Source organism: Ambystoma mexicanum, chromosome 10 (genome assembly GCF_040938575.1).
Source record: "Ambystoma mexicanum isolate Mex_15411 chromosome 10, UKY_AmexF1_1, whole genome shotgun sequence".
Classification (NCBI taxonomy): domain Eukaryota; kingdom Metazoa; phylum Chordata; class Amphibia; order Caudata; family Ambystomatidae; genus Ambystoma; species Ambystoma mexicanum.
The window spans coordinates 868,768,214-868,792,110 of NC_090932.1; the positions used below are offsets into that span (position 1 = coordinate 868,768,214).

A 23,897-nucleotide genomic window follows, 5' to 3' on the forward strand; every position below is an offset into this window, starting at 1 on the left:
TCTAGGGGTAGTACTGATGCAGGAGGACAGCATGGGTTTGCACACCATAGCGTTCGCATCCAGGAGTCTCAAAAGTGCAGAGTGTAAGTACTCTGTGGTTGAAAAGGAGGCTCTTACCTGTGTTTGGGGTGTGGAAAAGTTCAAGAGATTTCTGTGGGGAAGAGAGTTTATAATCTGTACTGACCACAAACCATTGGTCAGCATATTTTCCAAAGGGGGTATGGAAGGTGTGTTTGATGCAAGGGTTGAGATTTTCCATGGTACATATTGGTGGGGAGAATAATTTCGTGGTGGACACTCTGTCGAGGAGTGTGGAGCAAAAGAGGCTGGTGCGGGTGAGGAGAGTCAAGAGGAGAATTTAGTGGAGATATTTCAGGTTCATGGCAGCATAGAAAGAAATTAATGGGATGCTGCATGCTTGGAAGATGAGTTGTACCAGAAAGTCTTAACAATGGTGAGGAGGAATGATATTAAGGACAGAATGGAGCAATGGAGGGATTTGGTAAGGTGAAGGATGAACTGTGGGTTCAGGGTGACTTTTTGTATTGAGGACATCAATTTGTGGTCCCAGTCAAGATGAGGGGCGCAGTGATAGATTTAGCCCATGTAGGACATTTGGGCGTTGCTAGGACAAAGGGGCAAGTGAGGGCTGATTTCTGGTGGCCTGGTGTAGAGAAGGATGTGGAGGGGCAAGTAAAGGCATGTCAGGAATGTGTAGAGGGTGATAAAGGTCTTACTATTCAGAAAGTTCCCATGGTTGTACGGGACAGTCCCAAAGTACCCTGGGATGAAGTAGCTCTTGACCTATTAGGGCCCTTCAAAATCAGTGGGTCCAGGGATGTATACCTGTTGGTAGTGATTGAACTTCTTTCCAAATGGCCTGAAGTGTGTGTGCGGAAGGAAATCTCGAGTGGTAGGATTATCCAATTTTTGGAACAGTTGTTCTGGAGGGAAGGTTTCCTGAAGAGATGTTTGTCAGACAACGGCACACACAGTTGGTGTCCAAGAAGTTTAAGGAATTCCTTGAGAAGTACGGCGTAGAGCAGGTCACGACGGCGCTCTATCATCCCCAAGGGAATGGTTGTGTAGAGCGGTTTAATAGGACGCTTATGGAAGCAATCAGAATAGCAGTGGCCACTGGTGGAGACTGGCTGAGGACTGTAATGGAAAGGACTTTCCAGTATTGGTTGGCGCCTCACAGCGTTACTGGAGTTTCCCCGTTTCAACTTCTGTGTGGAAGGAAGCCCAATACCCATCTGTGTCCTGGGTGGCTTGGGAGGTCAAAAAGTGAGTAGATATTGAAGGTGTGAGAGAGAGGATACATGTGAGTGGGATGAAAGCCCCAAGTTTGCTACGGTCAAAAGAACTGTTGCAGGAGTTTGGAAGTAAAGGAGGGAGATTGGATTAAAGTGAAGCTACCTACTAAGGTACCTAAGGTGTTCCGCTGTTTACTCAGTGCCAAAGTTAGTGGTGGGGGTGGTCTGTGCTTGTAAAAGGAGGTGATGTGTGGAATAAAGAGAGGGTGGCGGTCATCAAGAGTGGAGCAGTATGAAAGGGAGGTGAAGGAGCAAATTGTGAGTAACGTCTGCTGTCACACAACCTTTTCTTATTTTGTTTTCATGTAATTGTGTTTTATTTTCATTTTGGAAAGAAGGGAGGTGTTAGGTGGGCACGTGGCTACTTACATAAGTGACAGGATTCAACCTCCACTAGGCATACCACAATGTACATAGTTATTACAATGCCTGTCGTTCACGTTGTATATAGTGACCCGATGTATGATGCAGCTCTTCTGCCTTCCTGACGTTGCCATGTATACTTGTTGTGGCTCATGCCATAGAATGGGAATGCTGCAGGGTGAGGAGTTCCAGTACAGAGAGTTTACGGTTGGCTCCCTGGCTGGGGGTTGCTTTACCAGTGTACTGAATAAATGGTTTTTCACCCAAAACCAGTTGTGGACATTTGTCAAGAAACTCACTCACAACACTGGTCCTCTAAGACCAGGGGAAATCTGGGTCGGAAAACAGTCATTAACAAAGTTAGCTATGTTTTGTGTGCAGAAAGTACTAGGCATTTTCATTTGGCTGCCATACATGCAAGTGTAACTTGAGCGATCTATGGTTGCCATTTTCCTACATCTGGTTTATACTAGAATGTATACCTTTTCCATTCCAAGATGATGGGAGGAGCAGACTGTCTCGCAACTCAGCTATCTGGAAGTATTAAATCTTGGAAGAACACAATTAACTGCCTTTCTGTCAGGGCCTTAGCTAATACTTCCATACAGGGTCTCCTCCATGGAAGGTGAATTTCCGTCCAAAGACGTTGCCTCCTCCCCCCCGGATAAGAGTAGGAACACGGGTGACAAAGGATTTGGTCGAAAATGCGGGAGCAGACCACCTGGGTATCCAGGCTAAAAAGAAAGGCAATGGGTTAGGAAGAATAGAGGGTTCCATATCTTTACTACATACCACCCCTAGGACCCATCGTACCTCTGGTGTCAGGAGATCCTTGGGAATACCTAAAGAGTTGCCAGTAAGGAGGGAAGGAAGTCCATACCTAGGGTCGGGTGTTTGTAAGGAAAGTCCGAATGGATCTGACCCGATGGCACGAGGACGAAAAACTACAGGAAAGAATCCCACTCAGTCAAACTGCAATGCGGATTCCAAGAATAAAAAAAATACAACATCCCTTGAGAAGATTGGTTAACAAAATGCATCACAGTGAAAAATTAAAAATCATCAAAAAAGGAGAGTGATCCACAAAGTACAATAGAAATAGCTAGGGGAGAGCAAGGTCATCCAGAAGAAGGGAGAGCATGGTCATCCAGAAGCACAGTAGACAAGGCACCAGAGACAGGCAGAGTCGGCAACAGGAGGTAACAAAACAGTAAAGGATCCAATAGCACTTTCAGGAAGGCAAAACAAAGATTGACAATGGGTGATCTGAGGGTAACCAACAGTTAAGGAAAATACAGCAGCGAATCAAAGAACATCAAGGCAGAAGTCGGAAAAGCCAGAGGCTGAGAAACGCAAGTACTCCAAACAGAAATAGCACAGAACGTACTTATTTGAGAAGCGCTGAAGGCCTTCTGCAAACGGCTTATGTGTGTATCGTGATCTCCAAAAGCTGACATTCTGGGTAGTACAATGACATCACAGGGTGTCGGCGTATGACATGGGAGGTGCTTCACACAGGCTGGTTGTGCCGCAACCGACACTGAGGGAGGCACCATGGAAACCTCCAGCGCGGATGCTCGCGAGGGTGCCAGATGAGATCCCTGACACTTTCATGGTTAATGTTTGAACAAGCAGGTCGCAATTCAGAGAAGACCCCTATTGAGGCCCATTCTGCAGGCCTTCTAGGAAGTCTAGTTATCAAGTTCAGGGAGCGGACGCTATGAGACATGGAGCTGTGATAACCAGTTTGAGTGTAATTGTTGTCAGGAGCTTCGAGGCAGTTAATTGTCATTTTAAGTGCTCAACTACAGGCCTGAACAGTACAGACCTGAGCTGCGAGATTCACTGAACAGTTGTCAAGGGGATACTCCACTTAAAGGAGACAGCTTGTCAATGGCAAGTAATGCAGAGAGAAAAAGTACCTTGCATGCTTTTATTGCGGATGTGACCAGTGACAGTGCCTGGAAGTGGCGTATTACTATTTGAGGAAGTCACCTATACGCCAGAGCCTTTTGCAAATGGTGGTCTCCAAATGCACTTGCCACGGAGCAGCATACAACTTTAGAGCAAAGCACTGTACAGGCTAAGTCTGCGTGTGCACTTTCCAGGATTATTCAGCTCAGTATCTCCAGAGCCAATGTCCGCGAGTGGTTCGACAGCAAAGCAGCAGAGCAACAAATCCATGGGTGGCCCACAGGCATATTCCTTGTTAATCAGCATGAATGCTTCAGGTCGAACAATGTAAAGAATTCAAGAAACTGTGGTAGAAGCACCGACACAGGACCTAGCAAATGTCTGATTGCAGAGAAGTGTTAGTAATCAAGAAGAGAAACATTTTACTGCAGAACTTTAGTAGAAATCCATACAAGTTAATAATAGTGTAGTTGGGTTTTGGATTTAGGAAACCACCACATTTGTGCTCTGAACTACTCCAAAGCAAGAATTCCACTTCATTCACCTCGGGGCACTTAGAGTTGTGGGGTTCCGAGGAAGAGGAAAATGAACAGAGAAACTTACTGAACCGTTTTGTCTTGTGACAAGATCAGAGTGCACAGTGTCAGAAACCTGAAGGTGTCTCCCTAGCTAGTCCCCGGGGATCTGTCATCCAGGTGGCCAGGACACAGCCATCGCTATTGGATCCAGTTCCTGGGGGTGGACCAGTGAAGGAGGATTACCTGGATGGGGGGGTCCTCAGGGAGTGGGAGACCGACGAGTGAGACGTGGTCTCCCCCTTCCTTTAACACCTTTTTTGCCATCCTCTCACGTAGGACATTCCAAACTACTGCCCCCCCACCCCGGTTTGCACCGCAAACTCTTTCGCACAACACAACGGACTCACACTAGAGCCGTTTACCTGACATGTCCCAATACCGGGGGTCAGGCAAAGTCAGGCAATTGACTCCACTCACACACCCCCAACAGCCCATAAAAGGTGGAGCCGACGAGCACAGTACAAGCAAGACAGATACGACAGGCAGCATGAGGAGACAGCTAATAGAAGGCCGCAGTTCAAGAGAGTGTGGCAAGGAGAGAGGCGACCTGCCCTTTTCAGCCCAGGCCTGCGGAACCTTCGTGAAGAGGAATCTGGGACTGCGTACAATACTGCGTACAATAGAGCAAGTGTCCTGCTGCAGATGTCAACAGTACACAGGGCAAGCCTATGCTGATAAGGCAGAGCAGAGGAGACTCATGCGCCCGTGGTACCAGCCTAGACTCCAGAGAAGCCAAAAGCCAAGTGGTTCATCGCAGCCAGGGAGTCGAGGGGAGAAAGCGCCGGCCTGTGTTGAGTAAGAATCGCAAAGTGGCAAGTTTTGAACAAAGCTAATGAACGTTAAAAAGGAACTGTTGAAAGTGTGACGGGGAGACCAGCTGCAGAGGGAAAGTGGCATCGCGTGGGTGTTCATTCGAGACACTCGGTAGAGCCCCATTATTGAGAAACTACAGAAACCAGGCGGCCATAGAAAGGCCGCCAAAGGAATGCAAAGTGGTCATACGCAAAGGCCGAGCAAAAGCCCCGTACATTCGAAAGACTGATTCGTGAATTGGCGTGAAGGCAAGGGAAGTGAATCCAAAAACCTATGAACTGTATAAAAGTAAAGAAAGAGAACACTGAAAGCAAAGAGGGGTCAGCCTAAAAGAGGGGGACCCAGGGGTGAAGCCATCACCCTATCTAAACTAGGGATTATAATTGATAGGGGTCAGCCCTGAAGGGGGAACAAACTTTCATTTGTTAAAAGTAACTTTTGTTTTGTTAGTTATCTGAACACATCAGGCCCCGAAGGCAACAGACTTTCTAAGGAACTGTCGTCTCATGCTAGAGAAGCCCGAAACGGTCTGCCATTAGCACTGTCGCCTCGTGCTAGAGAAGCCCGAGATTGTACTGTGCTCCACCAGTTCCCATCCTACCCCATGCTAAAACATGGGGAAGGGAGACCCAAACCACTGCAATCCGACCTTTCTCTTGAGAACTATCCCACACCTTTTCTGTAATAGTTGTAAGGTTTGGCAATAGGTTTCTTAGTATAGGCCCTTTTAGGACTGCCTTATTTTTCATTCGATGGTCGACATCTGTCCTCCCATCTTAGAAATAGGTTTAGCTTAGGCATTTTTCCAACCCGCATACCATTTCTCATTGTTCAAAAAATACCCTTGAACTGTGATCATTTGTGTCCGTCTTACTTGTGTCACCATGAGATCCTCACAACAGAGAGAATCTGGAGTTTGCCATTTTGTCCAATTCCCCTTTCCACTCAGTGGTGTCATGTGTGTAAGCGCAATACAGAGGTTGCAGGCTGGAAACCCAGGGCTCTGTGGGGGTTCACCAGCTCCTGTGAACTTTTATTAATTGTGAACTGAAATGTAGGACTGAAGTGTGCGGCCACTAGCCAGTTGTCAAACTGTGGGTTCGCACAACGCTGTCACTCATCCTGCAATTAAATAGACCTGACAGACTGGATGTGTCCTCAATCTCAGAACACCAAACTGAAGGGATCCATCCAGTAGTGAGTCATAGCTTGTTCTCGGCTCTGGTTTGAAACAGACCTTGTTTGCATCATGTATTCTGATTATGCGCACCACATCTGCAACACCTTTCCTGGTGTTTTACACCTTCCTTACACATTCTTCTAGTATTGTTGTGGATAGAGCACTTGTAATTTCCTATGCAACTGTTTTACTCAGCATTTCTGCCAACATGAACTTCGGCGTATTATGCTCTCAGAGCCGTTTGCAGTCTTTTGGAGAATTCACAAATGTATTCTGGGGTTGCATGGCAACTATGTGCTGCTCAGAGAAATTCTCCCCAAAAAATTAAAGCAAAGTCCCTTAAAGTGGAGGCATACTGCAGTGTGTCATTATGTGTTTGTATGTCAACCAAATACTTTAAAATGCATGTACCACTGGTGCTGTGAGCTTACACAGCAGCCATTATGACATGAATGGGACCGATTTTCCACATTATTAAATTTAGGATTTGTTGGACAGTGACAGTCACTGAAGCCTCAGAAGTTTCCTGGTATTCCTACACAATTAAGTCAGTTCTGCCGCCCTCGTATTGCCTCCAGGGTCCTGGGATGGCAAGGAGGTGTTCGACAAAGCATTCTCTAAACCTTACAGGCTATAAGATCATTGACACACCTTTATGAAAAAGCAAAACTGATGCAGCAGAAAGTGAAAGCAGAGTTCTTAATTTGAGGAGACAGTAAGGCACAGTCATCTCCTGGACAGCCTTCTTAAACTGCATTGTATTCCACCACTTTCATGCAAAAACAGTCCGATAAGTGCATACATTCCCCCACACACGTATACAACCACTGCATACAAACATCTTGTGTGAGATCACCATTAAACCAATGCATACCAAATTGATGATGTCTAACAAAGAACACAGAAAATCACCTACTGAAATCTGTGTTTGCCAAGGTCCCAATGAATATGAGGGCATTACAGCTCTTACCTTAGATTCTGCGACCAGTCTTAGACCTTCAGTCAGTGCTGACCAGAAAACAACTTTGATGCCTTCCTTCTCAAAGAACCTGGCCCAGGCTCGCCGCTGCTCCCGTGTTAGGAGGTCTGCCTTGTTTATCAGAATCATGTTTTCTTTCTCCAAGCTCACTTCCTTCACATAGCATTCCTGAAAAGGAAGAAAACTCATGTCAATATTATTCATGTAAGAGCATTAGGGTAATACACACAGAAGTTACAGTTGCTGGCAACACTCCTTAAAATAAGTATTATTTAATAAATTCGATTCAAGATATAGGCGGAGGCATTCACAGCAATATAAAAAGGGTGACAATTCCAAGTTAGAAAAAATGGGTGCAGAGTGCAAGTCCTATTTTTAATCGTCTTTTTTTCCATTTTTGCTCCGAACACAAATGGGTTAAACATCCGCAACTACAGGTGTGTTAAGCTAGAATCCCAATAGACTTAACAAAAGAGGAGCTTGTCATATGAATGCCTAGCTGGACGGGTAGATTATTTTTCCCTATATGTGAGTGGGAACCTTTTTCCACACTCGCAGATGCTTTTACTCTATTTGTGGGTGTCATTTTAGGACTCTCCATGGTGTCCTTTCAATTTTATACTCCGACAACTTTTGGTATATACCTTTTTATTGTTACAGGGTTGCCCTTTGGGCTCCCCCTTTACTTTCTCTGGCTAACCTTGTGGGAACTACAATTCCCAAGGGTAGAAAGGAAATGTCTATCCCTTCTACATTTTATTAGGTGAAAACCAGCACACACCACCGTATGTGGAGTGCTGGGGAGATACAATGTATGCCCTTTCTCACTAGCACTGTAACAATTCCGTCACAGGGTCAAGCTAACCTTAAATGGCTAGTGGCAGCAAACCTTTACAAATCGGTGCACCTTTACCGTGGGCAGTTTTCACAGCTGCGGTAAAGGCACCGCTGGGTGCCCTTTCTACCAAAATGGCCCTAGTCGTCTTTTTTTGACACATTTGCTTTTCTTGTCCCTTCTTGGATCTTCCCCTGCCCGCCAGGGTGGGAAATTCCTTTGTGCGATTTTTATCTTCGGCGGGAGACTTCACTCAAGCCTGCCCAGGCTCCAGAGGGTCTGTGAAGGCAGGAAGCAAGGGAGGAGTCCAAAACTCTGCACCCTTTTGTCTTCCAGCCTGCCTGTAACAATCCAGTTCAAACTGGGAGGCTAGCTGACCTAAAAGGACTGCCAACTAACACCCCCCCCCAACAGCCCCTCCCTCCAAAGTTTGAATGTTACACGTCTATTTGATTGGCTGGGTCCTGCATAAAAGTCAGATCCTGGAAGCTGAAGAGGTAGTCGACCACTGGACCTGAATCCAAAAAGGAAGGAGAAGAAAACGCGGCCAAGACGATTTCCTGCAACCGGAGAGCCTGCTGTGTAACCAGAACCTGCTGTTACCCTTCCTTCCAAGTGACCTGGGGACTCCCAAAATGACGATCCCGACAAGCTCTGTGAGATCCACTAGACTCAGACATTTTGAGGGGGGGGCATGGCCAGCTACCGGCGGATTAGGACGTGAGATCTACTGCTCCCATGCCACCGGCCTTATCCTGCACTAATCCTGCTTTATAATGCATCTGTGAGAGGCTCAAAACAGCTCACAGGTGCAGAAAATCCTGCTGCGTTGACCTGTGCTGAGTCGGAGCAGAATCGGAGCGTAGATCGCAGCTCCGGCCGTGTGAAAGACTCAACACCCGGTGCGAACGCTATTGCCAAGATGGCCGCCTAGAGCGTCCTGTAAACGAAGCGCGCGGCAAAGGGAGCAAGTCCCAGAGTGGAAGGGAACATCAACCGCGCCGAGGGCGGATAGACAGACAGCGGCGGCAACTCTGCGCCTAGTGTGCTGATCCTTTCGGAGGGGCGGTGTGGCTATCGAGGTCGAGGTCCGCCCGCTCCCTTGCAGTGTGCCAACCTGCCGAGCGGCGCTGGGAGGGAGCTCCCGCCCGGAGGAGAACATCCTGTGTGCGGGCCCCTACGAGCCTGGTGTACGATCGGAGGGCGGCGACATGGGAAGCTGGCTCAGCGCTGAGGCAGAGCGCACCTCCCTTGTCAGAAACACCCTTTCATCGAAGTGAGGGGAAGGGAAAGTCTCGGTGACTTCTGCAGCGTTACAACACCGAGCACTGGAGACCGGCATACAGGAAGCTCAACAGAGGGACGGCGGGCACTCCGCATCGCGTAGAGAGCCTGCACGACAGCTCCCTCACTTGGATCCACTGTTCCAGCAGCCCAACTCCGGGGACACCAACCCAGCGGTAAGGAACCGGGGGGGTGGCGAGATATGCTGAACTGTTGCTGAGAAGTGGGACGACACCTACCCCCCCTTCCCGGCTGCTCATAGAGCTTGAGCTGGTGCCGAGGACTCCAGCTGTGCACGCCTGTGAAGGTGGAGGGACACAGACCCTTTACCCAGGGGCCAGAAATAACAGACCGCAGCACATAAGGCAAACAGCCGCCCCCCCCGCCCCCATTTGTGGAAGATAGCCCAAAGCCCACACCAAACCGCTGCTGTCGGGAATGCACGCTGCACACAGGGAGACACAAGCTATCATAGCTGAATACTTCAGCTGGACTAGTACAGGCCACACTCCAGCAAGAGTGACTCTCCTCTCCCTCAGAGTGGTGCACCCACTGGAACAGAATGTGTGTCATAGACAATCCGATAGAGCCCTCCCCACCAATTACAGTTTACGCGAACAGACACCCAACGCGTGGGCCCGGCGGCACAGGAGGCTGCCGCAGAGTCCCTACGCATGGCACAAGGCGACCGCCACAGCCACAACACACACAAGCGCCCACCCGACCTGGATCAAATCTAGTGGGAGCACTGTGGCTTGTGGCGGACCAGTTGTGAGACATTGACGGAACGGTGCACGTAAAACTGGAGCAGCTATGTGAAGAATCCCGCTCATACTGCACCTAGCTCCAGTCCAACACGCCATTATCCCGGAAGCAGTGACTCATCTTACTTGCCAGCACTCTCCTCCTCGTAGTGGGACACCACTCCCAGCGCCACTAAACCTCGTGAACATAATGGGGAAAGATAAGCCTAAGAAAACTTCTACTCAAAGTAGAATTGAGCAATATGCATCCGCATCTGTGCCTCGCACACCAGAGCGGCTGCCCTCAGCCGAGCTTGACTGTACGGATGAAGATATCTCCCTTAGAGACATAATGAGCGCAATTGCCAGCTCCAGGACCTCAATGGAGAAAAAGATGGACAATATAGGAGCAGATGTGTCCCTACTACGGCATGATCTGCAAAAGTTGACCTCCCGCACGAGTGAAACGGAGACATGGATCTCGGAAACTGAAGATGGTTTACGAGGAGTAAATCGGCAGGTGGCGGGCATGCTGGCACGCATTAAAACCCTGGAAGCAAGAGCAGTTGATAGCGAAGGCAGATCCAGACGCAACAATATTCGTATTGGCCTCCCAGAAAAAGCAGAATGAGACTGCATGGAACGGTTTCTCAAAGAATGGCTGGCGAACACCTATGATGTGGAGTCCTTCTCCAAGTTGAACGGTCCCACCGTATTCTGGCCGGCAGGGTCACACCAGGGGCGCCAATGCGCACAGTCATCGCGAGATCCCTCAACTACAGGGATACTGTACTTCAATTGGCGAGATCGAAAGGGTCAGTCACATTTAACGGATCAAGGATTGCCTTCTTTCCGGATTTCACTAGGGAGGTACAGAAAGCACACCAGTCATTTGACCTGCTCAAGAAACGTCTGCCAACAATGGGAGTCAAATATGGGTTAATATTCCCCGCCCAGCTCAAGATATTCCACAAGGGCACAACCGTGCACTTCACTGACCCTCGGGGATCGTGGAGCTGGGCTGAGAGACACATAAAAGGTGATTGGAGCGCGGAGGGGAGAAGAAGAGGGGAACGTAGCAAACCACGCCCGGCGCGACCACCGGAACAGGAACCACAGCAACAACCTCAATTAAAGAACCTGCAGCAGGGAAACGCATAAAATAAGAGCAACGTTGCACAAGATGTTCGAGTTACAGTGAAGCAAATTGCAACAGGGCTCACGCTTAACATAGTAAGCTAACCACAGAGCTTATTTAGGCCGGTGGCCACCCGGTCACTTGCCCCCCCCCCCCCACAGTCCAAGACTATAAAGTTTACGGTTTAACTGCTTGAAAGTTCATGTTGGGTCGACAGATGCTTCAGTTGGGGGTAGAGTATAGGGAGGGGGAGTTGGGGATAACGTTTTTATTTGTTGTTTGAAAGTTAAAAACCGCACCAATGCCAACACACGCATAGTAATATTTCCCTTACAAATGAGTCCAATAATGCAAAGGAGCAAGAGAGTCTCGACTAATGAGCACCCTTGGTACGACCAAGACCAAACCCTGCCACCCACATGGTTGGATCATGGAACATCTCTAGACATGCGACATACCGACATCGATTATACACAGATCACATGACACACACCACCAACGTAGATAAAAACAGAACCATCCGAGTGATGACATGGAACGTAAACGGGCTCGGAAATAGCATTAATAGCATTAAAAAGGCGTCTAGTCCTAAAAGCCTTCCTAACAGAGACTCATCTGGCAGGCACAAGGTGTACTTTGTTTAGACGTACAAACTACCGGCAAGCTTTTAACCAGGTATTAATCCTGGTACACAAAAGACTTCCTTATAGCCCCATTACAGTCTCCCAGGACCAGAGAGGCAGGTTTGTTCATACGACAGGAACCCTCTGGGAACGCACTATATCTATGATCGCTGTATATGCATCACCGAATCTACTAACCGCCCTGACTAATGATATTACGCCCCTAATTGCCAACAACCCTGAAGACTTCACGTTGATTGGAGGAGACTTCAATGAAGTTATGAACATAGATCTTGATAGGACGCATGTATGATCCAGGAACCCAGACGTACGTACTAAACTCGCCACATTCACTAATGCACTGGGCCTGCAAGACGTATGGAGATCGCTACATCCTAACACAAGAGAATACTCGTATCATTCCGGTGCCCACGCCTCACTGTCCAGGCTAGACTATTTCTTTCTACCACTAAGTAACATACATGAAGCACTTGAAGCGCAACTACTCCCCAGAGGTATATCGGACCACTCCCCGCTTACGATAACGATTAGAACCAACAGAACAATTCCCCCACCCAGCTGGAGATTAAATGGTTACTATCTAGGATTCCCAGAATTGGTGGAGCATATACAAAAGGCCACTGACACATACCTAGAAATAAACAGACTCTGTAGACAGCCCAACAACGCTATGCCAGGCACTAAAGACAGTACTAAGAGGTGAAATCATAGCCTGGACCACGGGCCACAGGAAAAAACATCTTGAAGCGATACGCGCAGCTGAGGCTAAGGTACGGGACGCAGAGGCTGATCACCTATCCTGTGACCAACCCGAGACAACGCGCGCTACAGCTAGCACAAAAGCAATTGCAACATATAGCCTTAGACAACGCAAAACAAACGCACGGAGCAATGCGAGCGAAGTATACGAAACAGGGGATAAAGCGGGGAAAATACTGGCATGGCTAGAGCGCAGGGACCTGGGCCTCACCCAAGTCAGGAAACTAACAACGGAAGAACCAGACCCACTAACAACAGATCGGGACATAGCGGAGGGATTCGCAAAGTATTACGCTGAATTATACAGTGTACCATCCTCACCGCCACCGACCGATATCCTTGAAGAAATCACCTTCCCTACTTTAGACGAGCAACAGGCAGGCCTATTAGAACAAGAAATCACGGAGGAAGTAGTAACTCGGGCAATGTCAGAGCTCCAATCAGGAAAAACCCCAGGCCCGAACGGCTTTCCTGTCGAATTATGGAAAAAAAATAGGCGCAAACGTAATCTCCCCGCAACTACTAAGCCTATTCCAACACTCGCACTCACAGGGTTGCCTCCCCCCAGACCTCAGAAAAGCCACAATAATAGTCTTGCCAAAGGCCGATAAACCACCCGATCAGTGCAGTTCCTACAGACCCATCTCTCTTATAAACTGCGAGGCCAAAATACTTGCGAAAGTATTGGCCAATCGGCTGCAGCAAGTCATACACACACTCGTACACCCAGACAAATGTGGGTTCATGCCACAAAGATCCACCAGGCAAAATATATATAGACTGCACACAACTTTAGAAAAGCTACCTAGGCTACAAAACTCCCTGGCTATACTGTCCATAGATTTTGAAAAGGCTTTCGACTCTGTGCACTGGGAAGCAATTTGGGAAATTATGCGTAGGATGGTTATAGGCCTATACTTCATGAGCTGGGTCAAGCTACTATACCACCGTCCAGTAGCAGTAACAAAAGTGAACGGGTACATCTCAAAACCCTTCCAGCTAGGTAAAGGCACGAGACAAGGCTGCCCCTTATCAGCTTTGATCTTTGCGTTAGCAATCGAACCCCTAGCGATCCTGTTAAGATCCAAACAAACATGGAGCGGCTTCAGGTGGTCGGACGGCTGGGAGGACAAGGTGTCTCTATCCGCAGATGACCTGCTAATATACCTGGCAAACCCATGGGTTTCCTGCCCTGTAGTGTCACGTCTGCTAGAGGGATACGGCAGGTTCAGCGGACTTCATGTCAACTGGTCAAAATCCATACTATTTACAGTGCAGCAGATAAATAATGCAGTACCAGACGAATGCCCCTACCGCGTTGAAAGGGAACAATTTAGATATCTAGGAATACAAATTACACATAAACTAACAGACTATGTGGAGAAAAATCTACACCCGATAACGGCCAGGTTCAAGGAGGATGTCCGCCATTGGATGTCCTTACCACTCACGCTACTGGGACGTGCTGCACTTTTCAAAATGATGGCTCTCCCCCGCTTTCTCTACATATTACAAAACGCGCCGCTACCCATTACGCCTAGGGAGTTCCATAGGATAGACCAAACACTCAGGAAGTTGCTAGGGAACGGGGGACATCCACGTATTGCACTTGCTACCCTACAAAGATCCATATGGGAAGGAGGAATTGGACTACCCCGGCTGCAAACCTACTACTGGGCCAGTCAAATGGCAATAGTAAATGATAAATTGCACGGGGACATTGCACTAGCACACAACAAAATACAGGAACCCAACATGCAAGACAGGCCCATCACGAGCCTCCTTTACCGGAAAATAGACCGACCTTCTACCCCATCTATGACGACACATATAACCTTAGTCTGGACACAAAAAACTAACCTTAGCACAACCACTGTGGAACAATAGATACCTCCCAGAAGTAAATAAACTCCCCAAGTGGCAATCATGGGCCCAACTAGGCATTATAAAACTTGGAGATGTGATAAAAGAAAACAAAATTATTTCCTTCACGGATCTAGTTGCCACCACTGCACTTCCTCCCAACGAACAATACCATTATATGCAACTCAAACATGCGCTGCAGGCTCACCTCCCTGAATTAATTGATGTGCCTGACTACTCCCCGCTGGAACGCAACCTGTTCCCAGAATTGCTTAAACATAAAGTCACGTCCACTATGTACAGCGCCATAAACTCCTTTGCCACGAAAGAACTGGGTCTGAAAATCAAAAATTGGATAGGGAGGTAGGTGTCATACTTCCAGACTAATGGGTAACCGCATCAATGTACCCCAGAGAATCGACTATTTCCTCCAGGCTTAGATTAATTCAACTGAAAATATTACACAGAATTTATTATCCAAGGGTGGGGTTGTTCAATTGGGGGGAAGATCACTAGCCCACACTGTCTGAGGTGCAAGAGGGAGCAAGGTTCCTACTACCATATACTGTGGGAGTGTGCCATCATTCAACAATACTGGCAGAAGTGCTACGATGAACTGTCAAGGGTAATGGGAAAGAGAATACATGTAAATCCAAAGCAACTATTGCTCGGGATAGAAGAAGATAATGAACTAACAAGGTACGAAAAAGCGTTCTTATCCACCACCACTGCGATACTCAAAAGGAATATAGCGCAACTGTGGGGCTCCGAAAGACCGCCGAGCTATGAACAATGGATCACGGATGTAGACATCTGCATCGCAATGGAAAAAAGGATTTACACTGCCAGAGGGTGTCCTGAGAAAGCTCAGAAAATATGGCGAAACTGGGAAGATGCGCACTAAAGCTAATGTATAACAAACCGAACTGTCACTCAAAGACTCGAAAGTGCTCCAAGCTGGGTGATATCAAAGGAACAAATGTCAGGACATGTTTAAAGGCTCATTGGTACAAGACTATGGCAGTGAATCATTGGCGGGCGGGTAAGGGAAGTTTTGTTTACCCTGTTGTATGGGGCTGTATGTTTTTGTGTAACCAAAAAACACATTTTGAGCCATCTCACGTTGTGCCGCAACCTTGCAGGTCTGCAATACCCCAATAACCTTGGACCTCGAGACAGTGTGCGGTGCACGGTATTCCGAATCAAGTTGAAACTTTGGTGGCATCCTGCTGGACCTCCAGAGACGGAGTCCGAAAAGTCCCCTCAGAGTGCTGGACCTTGCAAGTGACAAGAATCCAACCAGCAATATTCAGTCTTCTACTGGCTCCTGAAAAGGGTGCCAAAACCACAGAGCCACATCCAACCACGAAGAAACTCTTGCCTGGAGCCTTCTCCGTTGATACATGCTACAAAATCCCATCCAAAGTCCTGTCTCCTATCTTCATGACACAGGAATTAAATCAACCAGGTTTTTGGCTGCAGATCTTGAAGTCTTCCTGCTGCCACTCTTCTTCTGTGCTGAGGTACTGTGTAGGCTGGGGTATTTACTTACCTTAAGACTGTGTGATTTCTGTAAAGCCTTGGCAGAGTTTCCTGTGATTGGGAGTCCTCTCATCCACTTCACCCAGGCCCACTGCTGGAATCCTAGAGTGTCTTCTCAGAAGTCCCTGGACCCTAACTAACTCTAAAGTAAACTACTCGTTTGAACAGTCTTCCACAGGAACTTTGACTTTTCCTGCAGCTGAACCCTATCTAATCCTGCCTATAGCTGGCACTTAGACCACTAGTGTCCCTCTTCTGCCTCAGAGAACTTGTGCAACAGAATAGGGAAGGACTGGATAAGAAAAGGATTCTTCCCAGAAAAATATAACAAGTGTTTTAAAGTGAACTAACTTGTGAAGGATACATTTAAAAGGTGGTAATTGTGGGAGTCAAATTCTTAGGCCTCGCAACCTCTTAGTTCAACAATGTGCCAGTGTCGCAAGTGTGTGAAAAGAAAAGAGCGGAACAACTACCCCTCCTCCGAGGTTGAATAAAGTTATGTTGCTTTCACACAAACTGCGCCACACAAAATTAGGTAGTTTCAATTGTGAATTTATCTCGTTCACAGAGAATTATGGATAATCAGGACAGCCAGACGCCCTGTGGGAGCTGGACCTATTCAGGCTCTGGCAGACAAAGGACAGGCGGGTGGGGGGGGGGTTGAAGACTCCTCCCCCACTACTCGTTCCCGCCAAAGGCAAAAGACACACACAGACCTCCCCCTCCCAGAATGGTATAGAAGGGCTAACAAAGAACAACCACGCTAGCAATGGCGAAAAAAGAAGGGAGGCCCCAGGTTTGCACTTGGGTGCCCCCGATTGTGCACTACTGAGGCTATGACCATAGCTTGCGGCATTAAAAATACACAATAGTTGGTAGAACACGTACACTGCCACCAGCCATAACTAGGAGATTGTCTCTGCGACTAAAAAGTCACTGGTGCAGAGAGAAGGGGGTACCAAGTATCCCTTTGGTACTCCACTGAAGGTGGTGTGTGCCAATCCCTCAGACTATAGAGTTTTGGGAGAGATACTAAGTATCCCTCTATCGCTAAGAACTAATTACTTGAGGATATAGAAAATAATCTTAAATGAGGATCCTAAGGGTCCCCAGCAACACTGCCCATAGGGAGCGTTCAGCTGCAGTAGTAAAACACAGGTGCCTTTAAGAGCTATGGAGCAGACAGACTCCATAGTACAGGTAAAAAACAAAGTATAGAGTTCCAAAAGACAGAGCCCACAAGAATGAATGTGTGGAAAAAGGCTCCACTCAATCAGGAGTGAAAGAAAAAGGTTCAGAAGTCCAGCAAAAAACGTGCTAGGGGTCTCACTATGAGAGGGGATGAAGCATGAACATTATCAATCTCCCTAACAATTATGGACGCTGAAAGTAAAATCTTTGCGTCACTCGTATTAACAGACTTAGAAAAATGGGCTGGTGAAAAGGGTATCTTGAATAAATTCCATATTGGTTTCAGGAGAGGCCTGGGAGCATCTTTGAATGGTTTGATATTGAAGTGTATTCAGGACATGGCCTGGTGCAAGAAGTATGACTCAGCATACTCTGCATCAGTAGATCTTACTTCTGCCTTTGACAGGGTGTCCAGGGAGTGCGTCTGGAAGAAGTTGGCGATGTGGGGGATTGAGGAAGGTAAGACTCCATGGGGCCTCGAATATCCAAATCAGATTGGATTTGGAGGGCACGTTGTCTAACAAAGTGGAGACAACATTAGGATTGAGGCAGTCACCCCATGCCTCTTTAACCTATTTATTGCATATCCAGATGTTGAGATGGAAGCAGCATCCTCCGTGCCATCAAAACTAGTGTCTGAGCGGATCAGCTGGATCTCCTATGCAGATAACTTTTTATTTGATGCAACTTGCATACGTCTGCAGAGGGTGATCACTGCATTTGGAAAATTTGCAGCCACTAATGGGCTCCTAATAAACCCTCAAAAAACGAAAATCGTACAGTTTATCAGTTCGAGAAAAACCACACACTTCACATGGTTTGTAAATATTATAAGGCTATCTAGGGAGGAAAGCTTGATTTACTTGGGTTTTCCTGTCGTGAGTATGCAGGTAAAATTTTGTTTTCGGGAACTATCTGAAGACTAAGGCATTGGCTTGGTCTATTCAGTGGAGACAAATCAGCAACAGATATGGGAAATTCTTGCTTATACCAATGATAAAGCATTACGAGGGGAAAATCATCCCCAAACTCCTGTATGGAATGGAAATGATACCTTTATGGTTGGTGGATAGTTTGGCGCGACTAGAGGGCCTCAAATGGAGATGGGCTCTAGCCATGCCAAATCGTACATCAATTGTGTTTATCCGATATGAGTTGGGGTTAAAATCATTGAAGGAGAGAGTAGACTGGAGACGGTTGTCGTTGGTGTTGCTTCCTCAAAGGCCACATATAATGATCTTTTGTTAATGGAAGCGCGGGGCAATCCGACAATAAATGGTCCATTAGATTATAAGCAAAACAAAAAGGTGATTGCTGGAAGGTTTGGAATTAACCTTAACCTCTAGCATTGCTCTGGGTAACCTCCAGACCATCGTTCTTCGCCTGCCAAGCCATTACAAAAGGGGAAAGACCATATGCAAATCAGGCTTGGTCCCACCCCAAAAGGGGCAGTCCAGCCCAACTGCTTGGTCACATCCCTTCTGCACAAAACCACAAGCATCCCCAAACAGGTTTTGGCCTTGAGGGCCTCATCAGTGAGGAGTAGCTTGGGTCCCTAGGCCCAGCAGGCATAGAACCCACGTCTGGGCATGCCCGTCCCACATTTGGGCATACCCGTCCCACTGCCCCTTTAAGCCTGGATGGCATATGGTCGTTCCCTTTTTGCAATGGCTTGGCAGGTGAAGAACGTTGTCTCAAGGGACGGGTATGCCCAGATGTGGGACGGGTATCAGCACTAACAGTGTTCAACACCTTAGGTTGATCAGCCTCTGCGGATCTCAGTGTCAATCCCGACTTCACGGCGCTACCAACAAAACAGGTGCATTCAGTCCTCGCCTGCTGGGTGGCCTTGTGGAATTTAGCAGACTCCTGGTCACCGGGTGCCTTCTCCGTAGAACGGCATGATGCAGATCCGTTGGACCTGGGGGCAGAGTACCAGGGTTTCGGCAACTACTAATGGCTGCTTGGGGGTCACTCAACATTAGTCCTCGATTCATTGACCTCAATAACATCCTTGGAGGTAGATGCATGCACTGTGCGGACTGTGCCACCTAGCACTCAAATGTGCACGCTTTAGAGAGTCTTAGGTTTGAAGTGCTTACAAGCAGAGCACTTGCCTTAGAGTTCCTAGAAAGGCAATTATTACACACCCTATGCATGTCTTTCCAAGGGAACTTGTTGTTGCACTCTGGGCAAAAATTAATGCAGTGTTCTCCACCAGTGAGCTGAAAAATTGAGGGCAGCCTCAAATGTAAAGTTAAGGGGAAATAGATGCATTCTAATAGGTTGTGGGAAATAAGCTCGAATGTTCAACCTGTTTTCCCCTACTGTACGCCTCCTCAGTGGCCGTCTTAAAAATGAGCAGCATCAGTGTTGCAACTCGTCATCCACTTCGTCAAGGTTGATCGCTCTGGAACATTCCAGTGTCAAAGAAAGCAGTGGTGTTATGGCATCAAGTTGCCAATTTTCCACTTGGTTTCATATGTGAACGACTGAAGAAGATAACATTTTTTTATTTATTTTTAAAAAAGGATGTCGACACGCAATAGATCATTATCAGTGCTCAAAATAGCCTTTTGGCATGAGAGCATTTTACTCTCAATTTTTGGAATTGGTGAGTACATCCATTTTCAAGAGTAAAAATGTGTTTCTGCCTTCGCAAGAAAGAAAAAAAAGTATCCAACAACTATCCAATTTGTGCGTAAAATTAAAACGGTTCGAAAACAGTGACAAACAACTCGATGCATACTACCCAGCTTCATCTTCATTATACTTAAACTCAAGAACTATTACAGATGCCATCTAGTTACATCATAAATCAAGTCCCTCACCCTACCAGCATCACTTCTCTGCCTCTTGGGCTTACTGTTGCTGTCTGGAACTACCTGCTTGACAGCCAATCCAGGTTTCTGCTCCCTCTCAGCTTCCCCCTATGCGGTCTCTTACTTTCTGATGTTCTGGCTCTTACCTTAAGTGTTGCTAGGCCATGTTTTGAGGTCTGTTGCTCTATTCAATCTGCTTCTCCCATCTCTCAATTCTATTTTTGCCGTTTACCTCCCACATTGTGCTGTATCGGTTTATATAACTACTCTACCTCTCTCATGTCATTACTCTGCCTATATCGTTTTTTTTTCATTTTCTCTGTTGTGATTGCTACTCTTCTTGATTATCTTTCTTGCACTCCCCCTTATGTTATAGGCCTGCCTTTCTCTAGTCTGAAAGCTCCCTTTACAGCTCTCCCCGCCTGCTGTTGATCTGTGTTTTCTTATTTTACCGTCTCTATAGGCTCTGCTTCTATCCCCACTCCAATTGCGAGTCTCCTATTATTTACCTCAGTTTCCCTTCTCAATTTCTTTGTTGACCCCTCATGTAGCTCATTGGTCTCTCTTCCTGTTGCTCAAATTAGTGCTTTGAATGGTCTAATACGTTCTCTGTTCTCTCTGCCTCCCCACTACTGCCCACTTTGTTCTCTTACATTGCTTAGAATCAGAGTTGCTCATCCTCTCCTTCTCGTCTTTTGACATTGCACCAACAAATATTCAAAAAGATGAAAATGCCTTTTCCATTTACAAATCTAGTGCAGCTTTACTATTGGGTACTACTTTTTTTTTTAGATGTGTGCAAACTTCCTTTTGGCCATTAGGCTAGGACTTATAGAGTTAGAGGTTTGTCTCGCCAGATGCAGCACTTGCTTGAAGGCAGATGATTTATCAGCACTAAGCCATTACAGGTTTAGCATCCCAGATGAGATGTTTGTGTTCAGAGACATTACAAGTATAGCAGCCCACATGGGATGCGCTTCTTCTAAGCCATTACAGGTATATCAGCCCAGTTGAAATGTGTCTGTTCTGAGCCATCACAGGTATAGCAGCCCCCAGGGGATATGCGTGTTCTACTTCTGAGCCATTACAGGTATAGCAGCCCTGATGAGATGTGTGTTCTGAGCCATTAAAAGTTTAGCATCCCTGAGGAAATGTATGTGTTCTGAATCACTGAACATTTAGTAGTCCTTTTGATGAGTCAAAAGCTAAGTGAACTCTGTTACAATTGAATGTTACCTGCATCTTAAACACATACTTCTGATGCAGATGCATTATCTCACCTATCAAGAGGATTTGAACCATCGGGTTACACAATGATATCTGAAGCAGGGTTATTGACCCACTGAGCTACCTTTGCCAACAGGCTGTTCAACTCTGAAAAGGCGCATAGGGTTAGGGCACTGGCAGTTCCATTTGAGGCTTGCCTCACATAACTGGCTTGTCAAAAGTTATCAGCCTGTTTGGACTATCCTACAGGAGATTCATAAGGAGGCTTTGGAATGTACTCAAGTTGGCAGTGGGATACAGTAATCGGACGTGGGAGAAGCAGAAGCTTTGAAAAGCGCAAGGCTGAGTAGGAGGGATTGAAGTATCACAATGTCCGCCAGTGTGCATCTGACCAGTTTAGGAGGATGGTGGGAAGGATCTACATGAAAATACCAAATTCGTTACTGTGAAGTTGAGAATCTTGCATGTAAAACCACATTTTCTGTATGTTTAATACGGGTTCGGGAGACTCCAAGCAGCAGCGCCAACCCCACATCTCCCCACTTTATTAAATACTCCTAACCCCAAAACCCCATCTATTTTTTGGGGGAAATACATTTTTTTTCCATGCACGTTTTTCTCCCTCGCAGAAACCGGATTCAGTATTTTGTGCGATCCGATGGGAAGAGCTCAGACACTGTTCTTGCTCAGTACTTTAGCTCACTGCAGAAAACGCCAACACGTGTTTGCGCTTTGTCATTACAGTAGCTCTGTTAAGAAAGTCAAGTACTGTCCCAAAACATAACAGTCCTGCTAAGTAATATGTGCATGATTCAATCAGCCCTGCTGTTAATAATTGGAATTGTGCCATGAAATACGTATAGCAGCACTGCTGATAAATTAGTCTACGTTGCCTGAATATATAGCAGTCCTGTTGAGAGGTACCGCTACAATCGGTGTCACTGAAAATATATACAGCACTGCTTCTATCTGCATCCATTATACCAGCTTGCGGCGGGTGGTCAGAAAGGGAGTTAAAGTAAAGTTCAGACCACGTTCCCAGCTATTCCTTGCTCTCCAAGACAACCAACTATGTAGTGCCCCTTCATGCATGCACATGCACGCGACAGCATTCAATCTTAAAACTAATAAAACACATCTTCATATAGAACACCAAAAGCTTTTCCTTCTCAAAAAATGACAAATGGCTTGCTGGGAGGCTCTCCCAAAACTTCAAGACATCAAGAACCCCAAGGCATTTAATGCAATTGATGTGCTTCTGTGATGAAAAGAAAAAGTATGAAATGCCCATTGCTGATGCAACTGCGCTGCCTCCATTAAACTGGATTAAAACAGAAGTGAAACACAAATGCAGCCCTAGTTTGAGCCAATTTTAATTTTACACAAAAGTACATGCGTCCTAAACAATGTGAAAAGCATGTTCATGATTCAAAATGCTTTAATAACACTGTAACCTACATAATGTAAGCAGTTGAACAAAGTGATCAAAACACAAATTCCCTTCTACATTACTCAGAAAGTATTATCTTGATAGAACTATTAACAGAGGAGTGCTGAAAAATGAAAACAGACCAAGACTCATCCCAGTTGCTTCTTTCAAGGAACTTTGTTGATTGCTAAAGAGTGGATTTGCAAGCTGCTGCTGGTCAGGCTGTCACCAGTGAACTCCATGATGTATGAGGGTGCTGCCATAAATAGCCTGCGTAAGCTTTACAAAAGGAAGAATTAAAAGGGCCATATTGACAATACTTCTGTGCGTAAAAAGGCCCAATACGCACCTGATCTGGAAGGCCGATTATTATTACTATTATTAGGGTATTCATTGAGTGCGGACCTAGCACCAGGAAGCAACACAGCGCTTTACAAGTCACAGGGGGAAGAACGTGGTGAGGGAAGCAAAGATACAAGAGAGGGGGAATCTAACAGAGGGGAGGGAAGGCAATTTGGCTGCAGAGGAACAGAACACTCCCTCTTTGGTTAGGTAGGGAGTGGAGAGTGTGTGGACCTAGGAATTGGGAAGGAGCCAGTCCTCTAAAATAAGTCTTGCACTCTGTTCTGAAATGTAGAAGCGAGGGATTGTATCGGATGTGAACGGGGAAGAGGTTCCAGAGTTTGGTGGTGTAAACAGAGAAGGACTATCTTCTGGTTCTTTCCTTTCTGCACTGTCACAGTCCGTCTGCACATGTCCTTACATCTGGTGGATCATAGGCCTCCGGAGATGCTGAGTTTCTCACTGAGGTAGCTTGGGGACTGTAGATGATGCAGCAGAGCAAACAAGGTAATACTCTGAATAAACCACTAGATGGCACCTATTCAAAGCATGTGAATCTAAGCAGATTCACAAGCATCAGAAATAACACTGCTAAGGTTATACTCGCACAGAGACTTCTGTACTCCTTGGCCCTGGGGACTGAGGGTCACTCTTAGGAGGTCTACCACGGAACCATTTCACACACTTAGTACCTAGTACCCATGGTGGACCACTTCTATACCATCCCCTCTTTCTGTATTTTGCCACTCTTACTGAGGGACAGTCGCTGCAGTTGAACAGCTGCCGAAGATACTAGCCTCCAATTGGATTCCTCCGGACAATTACAACAAACGAAGGGCACAAGCACTGAGACGTTGCACAAGGGGTACCACCTGCAAGACAAGTCACACTGAAAAGATGCTGCAAGTCACCCACTGGATCCCCACACTAATTTT

General features: G+C 46.7%; 1 protein-coding gene across 1 annotated transcript in view; it reads right to left on the bottom strand.

Moving 5' to 3' along the window:
• The window catches only part of LSG1 (large 60S subunit nuclear export GTPase 1), a 374,602-nt gene that overhangs the window by 237,907 nt on the left and 112,798 nt on the right, over positions 1 to 23,897 (bottom strand). The window contains exon 7 of the mRNA XM_069618580.1: positions 7,135 to 7,311. Within this exon, the coding sequence (XP_069474681.1) occupies positions 7,135 to 7,311 (177 nt within the window). The remainder of the gene's footprint in view (positions 1 to 7,134; positions 7,312 to 23,897) is intronic.